This window comes from Chionomys nivalis, assembly GCF_950005125.1.
Source record: "Chionomys nivalis chromosome 23 unlocalized genomic scaffold, mChiNiv1.1 SUPER_23_unloc_1, whole genome shotgun sequence".
Classification (NCBI taxonomy): domain Eukaryota; kingdom Metazoa; phylum Chordata; class Mammalia; order Rodentia; family Cricetidae; genus Chionomys; species Chionomys nivalis.
In genome coordinates, this window is record NW_026646869.1 from 2,231,580 (window position 1) to 2,241,834 (window position 10,255).

A 10,255-nucleotide genomic window follows, 5' to 3' on the forward strand; every position below is an offset into this window, starting at 1 on the left:
GTTGTCAGGGTTCAAAAGAAAAATGAAGGCAGATGTCAGATATTGGAAGGTGGTCTCTATTGAGATATGGGATCTAGGTCTTGATTATGCCTTCCTAATTCTCTAGGACGTCTCAGGAAAATGAACCATGGAAGAAAGAGTGAGTGGGGAAGCCTAATGGGCAGTCGGTTGGGGAGGGAGAACGTCGATGCGCACTACGGGGATGCGCACTACAAGGATGCGCACTACAGGGATGCGCACTACAGGGATGCGCACTACAGGGATGCGCACTACAGGGATACGCACAGCTCTGGGCTCAAGCTTCGTCTTCACGATCACCCCCATCATCTCTGTAGGAAGGTGCTGGAGACCTGGACTCCAGCCTCCCTTTGAAAGGCATACCGGCAGAGATGCTTAGGTCTGCCAGATGAAAGGAGCTTGGGACCTGGACTCTTGAGTCTCCCAAGATAGCTAGAGCCTGGGGGTCTCTGTTTGGGTCCTAAAGGGGGAGGGGCTGGGAGAAGGGGCATCATAACTGACCTAGAAAGCTCCCGTCCTGCAACTACTATGACATCACTGGCGCTCAGAACCCAAATAGGCCAAGGGGAGGGGCTCTCGCACAGACAAAGCTGCCCTGCCGGCTGTGGTCCCCAGCCTGTGTTTCTCTCAGGACCTTGGAGGATGAATTCTCGGGTGTAAGGCTGCAGAAGCTGGAACAACAGGTATGGGCTGGAGTCCCACTCTTCATCTTCCCAACCTTCCCCGAGGTTGCTCAGAGACCCCAATCCCATGTTCATTTTTTTCTGAACATCAGGTTCTCAAGTTAGGAAAAGAGAAAGCAGGAATTAGGTTTTATTTTGAAACAACACCTTGCTGCCTAGCCCAGGCTGCTCTCCAGCTTGCATCTTGGCCCTGGAATTTATTCTGGGGTAGAGCACACGCACACCATGGCCCGTATGTGGAGCGGGTTCTCTCCTTCGACAGTGTAGATCCTGGGGCTAGAACTCAGGTAGTCAGGCCTGCTGGAATAGCGAGCACCTTTCCCCATGGAGCCATCCGCTCCTCTGTCGCCTGTGCTGACCTCGTTCTTGCTCTCATCCTCTTCTGTTTCTGGACTTTACAGATGCGAGTCGTTCTACCTGCCTTTGTACTTTGAAACAGGGTCTCACCGAAGTGTCTAGGCAGGCTTGGCTATTGCAATCCTCATGCCTCTGCCAGGATGGCAGCCCAGGCTGAGGAAATGTGTAAGGAGCGAAAGTTCTTGGGAGCTGGAGAGATGGCTCAGCGGTTAAGAGCACTGACCGTTCTTAGGGGAGCTGGGTTCAGTTCTCAGCTCCCACATGGCATCTCACAACTGTCTGTAACTCCAAGATCTGATACCCTCACAAACACATACATGCAGGCAAAACATCAATGCAAACAAAATAAAAATAAATAAATTAATTTTAAAAAAAGTTCTAGAGGGCTGGATTCCTAGTTCTTGGAAGAGGAGCTGGAGGTAGATCTGATCTGACCGGAAAGGACTAGACAGACTGAGGGACTGGGTATCTGGGACCTCGAGGGAGGAAGGGTACCTGGATTCTGCCAGGCCAATCTCACCCCGTCCACCTCTCTGGTTTCTGTCCTCACCACACACCCTTCTTGTTCCTACAGCGGCAGCTATTTGAGAAGAAACAGCGCAGGAAGCGCCAGGAACCCCTCATGGTTCAGGCCAATCCTGATGCTTCCCTGAGGCACCGGCGACCGAGGCGTGGGGACGATCGCTTCCACAGTGACCGCGGCTGGGGACTTGGTCTGATGGAAGGGACTTCTGGGTGCTCCAGAGTGGGACTTATTGAACACTGGAGGGTGGAGCCTAGTGAGCCCTAGGCTGGGAACTTGGTGGATGGTGCTGGCTGCTGGAGGGGCTGGCCTGTAGATTTCAGGACTGGTGGGGCCTAATTGCGTCAGAATAGGGAGTTTATGGTAGAGGATTGGGGACAAACTTAAGTGTGGGGTTTTATGAGGGAACAGGGGTGGGTGGGACCTCGTTCATCCCGGGGCAGAAGATTGCTTGGGCTATGGGTTTCTTAGGAGCCATTCCAATAAAACTGGGCCCTTGAGATTACCTGGTCCTTTGACAGTTCCAGGTGGAGTTTAGAGCCAGAGGGCCAGACCCAAAAGAATTCAGAAACTGGCTTTATCAGAACCTAGTAGAGTCTGAGGGAACCTGGACTCCCCAAAAGACAGAAGTTCTGCTGGTAGAGCAGGATTTCACTTTTTTTTTTTTTTTTTGTGTGGTACTAAGGATCAAACCTAGGGTAACATGCACCCAGTCGTGTGCCTTCCTGAGTTTTGTTTGGGATTTGGGGAGGTGATGCATGCATCTCATGCTGCAGCACAGGCTATCCTGTATCTTGCTATGTAGTGCAGGATTTGAGGCTGTCCTATCTTCCTCAGGAGACCCTTTTTAAACGGGCTGCTTTGCACTTTTTCCCCAGGCGCTGGGAGTCCTCTCCTCCAGAAGAACATACCACAGGCACATCTGCCCTCTGGGGCCCACAGTGCCCTGGCCACCATGAACCTTGGTGGAGATGGTAGTGGCGAGAGGGTCCCCCTATTGTCACCCAGAGGAGCAGGTAAGCTTGGGATTCCTCCCTTTCTCTCCTGACATTGGGGTCAGGTCTGGAGCCTCCTCCTCTTGCACCAAAGGACCCTAAATCTGAAACTCCGTTTTCTCCAGTGTACACGCGGGGCCCTGCTGCATTTCACCACCTGTGCTGGCTCCCAGACAGCTCGGATTCAGATGTGGAGGAAGTGAGCATGGAGGACATCCTTGTCATCGCCCCACCTCCCAAGACACATATGGCAAACCGTCGCAGGGGCTGGCTAGCCTCCCCAGGACCTGGTAATTTCAGGAACAGGGGAGTGAAATGTGGTCCCTGGGTCACATGACAAGTTGTCTTCCTTGCTTTGGCTAACAGCTTATCTATGAGATACCATAGCTATGGGTCTCCCAGTTCATCGTCTAATCCCTGTCATAGTGTATTCTGATATAAAACATCACCACATCAGAAGTATTTATCTGGGGGCTGGAGAGATGGCTCAGCGGTTAAGAGCATTGCCTGTTCTTCCAAAGGTCCTGAGTTCAATTCCCAGCAACCACATGGTGGCTCACAACCATCTGTAATAAGGTCTGGTGCCCTCTTCTGGCCTGCAGACGTACACACAGATAGAATATTGTATACATAACAAATAAATAAAAAAATATTTAAAAAAAAGAAGTATTTATCTGCACTAATTTTGGGAGGGTCAATCTCTATGTATCCCTGACTGGCCTTGAATTCACAGAGATCCACTGGTTTCTGCCTCCTTGTGTTCTGGGATTAAAGGTATGTTGCACCACACCCAAATTATTGTTATTATTATTATTTTCATTTTTAAAGACAGGGTTTCTCTTTGTAGATCTGACTGTCCTGGAACTTCCTCTGTAGACCAGGTTAGTCTCAAACTCAGAGATCCATCTGCCTCTGCCTCCCAAATTCTGGGAATAAAGGAATGCACCACCATGCCTGGCTCAGATTATTTATTTTGATTCTTTTTGGTTATGCGTGTGTGCATCTGTGTTTGTGAATGTGAGTGCAGTTCCTACAGAGGCCAGAAGAGGGTGTCAGACCCACTGAAGCTGGAGTTGGATGCATTTGTGAACCATCAGACTTGAGCACTGGAAACTGAACTCTGTTTCTCTACAAGAGGAGAATGTGGGGCTGGAGAGATGGCTTAGCAGTTAAGAGCACTGGCTGCTCCTCCAGTTTGATTCCCAGCACCCACATCGTGGCTCACAACTGTCTATAACTCCAGTTCCAGGGAATCTGACACCCTCACACAGACACACATGCAGGTAAACACCAATGCACATAAAATAAATGAATCTTAAAAAAAAAAGCAGAATGCCAGGCGGTGGTGGCGCACGCCTTTAATCCCAGCACTCGGGAGGCAGAGGCAGGCGGATCTCTGTGAGTTCGAGACCAGCCTGGTCTACAAGAGCTAGTTCCAGGACAGGCTCCAAAACCACAGAGAAACCCTGTCTCGAAAAACCAAAAAAAAAAAAAAAAAAAAAAAAAAAAAAGCAGAATGTACCCAAATGTGCCCTTGATTCTTAATCTATCTCTCCAGTCCCTCTGCTTACGTTTTTTTTTTCCTCTTTTCTTTTTTTTTTTTTTTTTTTTTTCTTTTTTTTTTTTTTTGGTTTTTCGAGACAGGGTTTCTCTGTGGCTTTGGAGCCTGTCCTGGAACTAGCTCTTGTAGACCAGGCTGGTCTCGAACTCACAGAGATCCGCCTGCCTCTGCCTCCCGAGTGCTGGGATTAAAGGCGTGCGCCACCACCGCCCGGCCCTCTTTTCTTTTTTAATGAAAGCTTATTTGTTCATTTACTTTTGGCTAGGAATTTTGACAGACACATGCCTTTAATTCCAATACTGGAGACAAAGGCAGGTGGCTCTCTGTTCAAAGCAAGATCAGACTAGAAATCTAGTTTCGGGCTAGCCAGAGCCACACAGTGAGACACTGACCCTGGCCTCTCCCTGTGCATCCTCGGGGAATCAGGAGGTCGGTCTTAGTCCTTGCAGATTCCACGTGCATATGAAGTGCTCAGAGTGTGGTCAGCGGGAGAGACAGGCAAGGCAGCTGAGCACTTGAGTTCTTGCTCTAGCTGACAGTGCTGACCCCCTTAACCCCGAAGCCGATGTCCTGACCTGCCACTGCTTCTGCCCCCTAGGGATCAGTGAAGAGGAAGAGGAGGAATCCAAGGATGCATCAGTGGAACACAAGGCACCCAGCCCGGCCCCAGCCCCTTCAGTGGACTCTGACAGGGTTCATGGAGACTTGGCATCCTGCATGGTGGGAGAGAGCACAGCAAAAAAGAACACAGAAGCAAGCCCACCAGCCTCCGGCGTCAGGGTAGGCGGTACTAAAACCCTGCAGCCCAGTCTACAGTGTATGTTGACTAGAGGAAGTAGCAACAAGGTGAAAGTCTGTGCTCTGTGCTGCATGCTTGCATTTCCTGCAGTTAGAAGTCCAAAGCAAAACAGAAACCCTGTCTCGATAAAAAAAAAAAAAGACTCCCTCCCCTAAAAAGAATACCATGAACAGATGAACAGGTGACTACTAATGGAGACTACAAAGCATGATTTGGAAGGGTCATTTTGTAGTCAACATGACTACATGCCTACTCTTACCACTGAGTGACACCTGAGCCCCTCACTGGGGGATTCTGGGCAGGGCTGCTACTATGCAGCAGTGCCCGGCAACCTCGCTGGCATGTTCTGGCAGGTACTCTGGATTTATGTGTCCTAGAGAAGGACCTCACGCAGATTATCCAATAGGTCTGTGGAGCTGATGATGTTGTGAGTTTGACCAATGGACAGACGTGCCAGCGAGGTTGGGTGTGTTAGTGGCTATGCTTGACTAACAAGAAGCCGTGAGTCTTCAAGGGTCACCCCTAGCTGGAATAGCCAATCAGTCTGCGTGGTCGAGCCTGACTGCCCCTCCACTTTGATTTGCACTGGAGCTAGGATGAAGACCTGGAGAAGAAAGAGGCTTCAGAGTCTACAGGGACAAACAACGCCCCAGTGGCGCCCAAGGTCTTGCAAGGCAATGGCGACACCAGCAGCCACAATCCTTGGAATATGCCCTGTTCCCTGCCCCGCACGCCAGGCCCTCGGCTGGGGGAGGACATGAAGGCCTATGTGCTGCTACCCGCACCCCGAGAGCACCTGGTGCAGTGCCGCATCGTCCGCAACAAGCATGGCATGGACAAGAGCATGTTCCCCTCCTACTACCTCTACCTGGAGGCGGACGACAGAGTGGCCGTATGCTTCAGCCCCGGCGGCGGGAGGCTTCACACTGGAGGGGACAGATTAGGGAAACAAGCCCCAACTTCGAGGGTTATGTCCCTCCCCTTTTTGGACAAGGTTAAAAATTTCGGGAGCCAGATGTGGTGGCATAAAACTCTAATCCCAATAATCCTTGGGAATTGTGGCAGGAAGGGTCGGGGGAGTAAGGACAGCTGAGTTCAAGGCCAGCCTCCTGGCCTAATGAGACACTGGAAAAACTAAAAACAGAGCCAGGTGGTGGTGGCGGATCCTTTCTTTAATCCCCCACAGTTGGTAAACAGAGGAAGGCAGCCCTTTCTAAATCATGAATGAATTCCAACAACATGAGCCCCTTTCAGCAACCATTTATTTATTTATTTATTTTGTTTGTTTGTTTGTTTGTTTATTTTGTTTATTTATTTATTTTGTTTGTTTATTTATTTATTTAGGACTCAGACCTGTGTCTCATAGTTAGGACTTGACAGCTCCAAGCCCTGCCAGGCCAACAACATGAGCCCCTTTCAGCAACTATTTATTTATTTATTTATTTATTTATTTATTTTATTTATTTATTTAGGACTCAGACCTGTGTCTCATAGTTAGGACTTGACAGCTCCAAGCCCTGCCAGGCCAACAACATGAGCCCCTTTCAGCAACTATTTATTTATTTATTTATTTATTTATTTATTTATTTTGTTTATTTATTTATTTAGGACTCAGACCTGTGTCTCATAGTTAGGACTTAACAGCTCCAAGCCCTGCTCACCTCAGTCTGCCAAACTTTTTAGAGCATGTTTCTTTAGGTCCTCCCTACCCTATAACCAAGCCTTATCCATTCCAGAGTTAGTTCATCTACCTCACCTCCCTTCCCCTTGAGATGAGTGGGTCCCTTTGGCCTCCCAAACGCCACCAATCCTGGTATAAACTAGGCCTTCAAAGCAGTTCCATTCTCTAGCTAAGCCACGGCCCTCTCCATCTGACCAGTCTTCTCCCAGTGTGGCCTCCACCTCCTCCTGAGAGTTTAGACTGTGTTCAGGACCCTGGCTCTAGCAGGTGTCAAAGGTCAGTCCTGAAGTGTCTTCTCTGGTCTGCAGCATTTCCTTCTGGCAGGGCGGAGAAGGAAAAGAAGCAAAACCTCAAATTATCTCATCTCCCTGGACCCCAAAGACATGTCTCGCAACGGGAACAGCTTCGTAGGTAAAGTTAGGTAGGTGAAGTCTTTTTGGTGTATGGCGTTCCTGGCATGTGGGTGAGGCAACAGGTGGCAGGAAGTCACGAGAAAGACAGGCAAATGGACTACATTTCCCAGCAGGCCACAATGCACTAAACTGGACCTGCACCAAAGTCTGATGGGTTTTGTAGTTCTGCAGATTGTAGTTCCATAGCTGGAAAAGAAAAAACATGAAAGCTTTGGGTACTATGAATACTGGCTGGCATTTAATATGTTTAGGTTTTTGATAGGCAGAGGGCTGGGACCCCTCAGTTCCTGTGGGGAAAGAGCTCTAGCGTGTGTGAGTTCTTGCTTCCTAGATGGAAGAGGGTTCTCAATAGTCGATGTAGGATGCTGGAATGACATCGAGGAATCAGAGGGCTGGGACTGATTTTTTTATTTTCCTTAAAAAGTGGGTTTGAGAAACACTTAACACAGAATAACAATCACTGTCACGGTTATTATTGCTCTGTCCACTGCCCTCCTGGGGCAGATCCAATGTCTTGGGCACGAAATATACCATCTTTGATAATGGGGTGAATCCTGAGCGGAACTACTGGATCCCAGACAATACCCGGATCAGAGAGGAGCTGGGAGTTGTGTGTTATGTAAGTACACTGGAGGGGCAGAAATGAGGGGTGCCAATAGGTGAGACAGCATAAGGAGCGAGGCCAGCTGGAATATAATTTAATTAATCCTCCCAGGAAACCAATGTCTTGGGATTCCGGGGGCCTCGCAAAATGACCGTGATCCTTCCAGGAATGGACAGCCGGAAGCAGAGGATGAGAGTTCAGCCACAAAGTGTGAGTGTTTAGGGCAGAAATCACAGCACTAAGAGAGGAGATGGGCTAGGAAATCCCATCATAGATCTCGACTTTGTCAGGGTCCCATCTTGGGCAGTAAAGACTAGAGACTCAAAAATGCTGGGTCTGAGGCTGGGGCTGGGGAGATGGTTCAGTTGTTAACACACATGTACTGCCCTCCTAGAGGAAGAGCAAAGGCAGAGCTCGTAGTCTGTGGCTAGCCCCGTGTAAATATCCAGTTCCAGAACAGCCAGGGCTACTTAGTAAGACCTTGTCTTAAAAAAAAAAAAAAAAAATTTTAATCCTACACTCAGGCAAGTGGATCTCTGTGAGTTTGAGGCCAGCCTGATCTACAGAGAAAGAGGAGTCAGGGATACAGAGAGAAACCCTGTCTCAAAAAACAGTAAATTTCTGGTTGGTTCCCTTGTAAGGTGGCTTGCCACTGCTCTAGCTCCAGGGGACCTAACGCCCTCTTCTGGCCTTTGAAGACAACTGCATTCACACACACATAATCCACATATGCAGACACATATATATTACATTTAATCAAAAAATAATTTTGAGACAGGGCTTCTCTGTTGTAGCCCTGGCTGTCCTGGAACTCACTCTGTAGACCAGACTGGCCTCAAATTCAGTGACCCATTGTCTCTGCCTCCCAAGTGCTGGGATAAAAGTGTGCACCATCGCCACAGTTTAAGCTTGGCCACTTTGAAACTATGTATAACAACATATGCACAATAGAGTGTACATAATGACCTGTGTGTGATTATGAGTGTCTGTTCATAAGTTGTAAATAATTTTTGCATAAATGTGTATATAAAATTTATCTCTGGAGCAATACACGTAATATTGAAGATATGGAAATCACCATGGGAAAGGCAGTAAGAATTGCAAAGCTCAGGTAAGAGATCTCTCATTCTGTCTGTTCTGCACGCTCATGCATTCTTGAAAGTTCACAAAGAAGAATCAAGTAACTAACAACAGTGTTTTGAACTTGACCGTCGAGAAGTCACCGCAATCCTGATAAAATGCTGTTTCCACTCATACCAATAAGCAAATTAGATGGTGAACATCAAGGACCAGCTACAAAATGAAAATATAAAATACCAACTACAAGTCAGGTGGTGGCGCACACCTTTAATCCCAGCACTCAGGAGGCAGAGGCAGGGGGATTCCTGTGAGTTTGAGGCCAGCCTAGTCTATAAGAGCTAGTTCCAGGACAGGCTCCAAAGCTCCAGAAAAACGCTGTCTAGAAAAAAACGAAAAAAAAAAAAAAAAAGAAGAAAGAAAAAGTGAATTTCATGCCTAAGACATTGGGTCTGCCCCAGGAGGGCCACGGCGAGAGTAATAATAACCACCACAGTGATTGTTACTCTATGTTTAGTGCTTTCTCAAACTCATCTTCTAAGAAAAAAATTACAGTTCCAGCCTGGTCTACAGAGCTCTGTGTAGCTAGGGCTACAACGGGGAAACCCTGTCTCTAAAAACAAAGAAAAACAGGGCTGGAGAGATGGCTCAGTGGTTAAGAGCATTGCCTGCTCTTCCAAAGGTCCTGAGTTCAATTCCCAGCAACCACATGGTGGCTCACAACCATCTGTAAAGAGGTCTGGTGCCCTCTTCCGGCCTTCAGGCATACAGAGAGAATATTGTATACTTAATAAAAAAAAAAAATGGTCAGATTAAAAAAAAAAAAACAAAGAAAAACAAAAGGTAAATATAGACACACTATGTCTCAAATAAATAGATAAATAAAATAAAATGTGTGTATCTGGATAGGCGGGTAGGCTAACAAACGATGCTCTGTTGTATCCCCAAGGATCAGGATTCGATATTGAGTCGCCTACAAAAGGGTGCTAGACACGGGCTGCTCCAACTGAAGAACAAAGCCCCGTCTTGGAGCGAGGAGAGCGGCGCCTACGTGCTCAATTTTCACGGTCGCGTCACTCGGGCTTCGGTCAAGAACTTCCAGATTGTGCACCCCGACGAACGTGAGCTCTTAGCAATCTCAAGACCTGGGCTTTGGGGCAGGAAGAGGGCTTTCAGGGCGGGAGCCTCACTTTCGCAAGGTCTATTGGGACATGTAGTCTATGGGGCTCCCTGAGTATCCTAGGTTGGTCAGGATGCAGCCCCGTGGCTGCATTAGAGTTTAAGTCCTATTTTCTGGTTTGCTCATCAGCGGACTGCCTGGTGCTCCAGTTCGGCCGCGTGGCCCCAAACATATTCACTATGGATTTCCGATATCCTCTTTGCCCTCTCCAAGCCTTCGCCATCTGCTTATCTAGTTTCGATGGGAAACTGGCGTGTGAGTAACTGAATAAAATACCATCCCTCACCAGCTCTGTCGTGTGCGTTTGGAGAAAGCTTCACAGCAGTTTTTAGGGTTTTCTTTCTTGGGGGGGGGGTGTCGAGAC

General features: G+C 48.2%; 1 protein-coding gene across 2 annotated transcripts; it reads left to right on the plus strand.

The window, feature by feature from the left end:
- The first annotated feature begins 17 nt into the window (after positions 1 to 17).
- Tulp2 (TUB like protein 2) lies at positions 18 to 10,154 on the plus strand. Of its 2 annotated transcripts, XM_057761087.1 has the most exons (12): positions 18 to 139; positions 650 to 701; positions 1,633 to 1,771; positions 2,460 to 2,597; positions 2,702 to 2,866; positions 4,736 to 4,917; positions 5,532 to 5,828; positions 6,926 to 7,038; positions 7,535 to 7,649; positions 7,746 to 7,844; positions 9,661 to 9,832; positions 10,021 to 10,154. In XM_057761087.1, the coding sequence occupies exons 3-12, from the start codon at positions 1,681 to 1,683 to the stop codon at positions 10,152 to 10,154; spliced, it is 1,506 nt and encodes a 501-aa protein (XP_057617070.1). In that variant the 5' UTR covers positions 18 to 139; positions 650 to 701; positions 1,633 to 1,680. The 2 variants fall into 2 exon arrangements, with proteins under 2 accessions (XP_057617070.1, XP_057617069.1); XM_057761086.1 differs by lacking the exon at positions 18 to 139 and having other exon boundaries at positions 587 to 701.
- The last annotated feature ends 101 nt before the right edge of the window (positions 10,155 to 10,255 follow it).

What these genes read in the sequence shown, in the direction of transcription:
- Tulp2 (XM_057761087.1), top strand. Translation starts at nt 1,681, where the DNA reads ATGGTTCAGGCCAATCCTGATGCTTCCCTGAGGCACCGGCGACCGAGG. An exon ending in CACCAGCCTCCGGCGTCAGG is followed by an intron (nt 4,918 to 5,531) that starts GTAGGCGGTACT and finishes CACTGGAGCTAG; the next exon opens with GATGAAGACCTGGAGAAGAA. An exon ending in TGAGAGTTCAGCCACAAAGT is followed by an intron (nt 7,845 to 9,660) that starts GTGAGTGTTTAG and finishes TGTATCCCCAAG; the next exon opens with GATCAGGATTCGATATTGAG.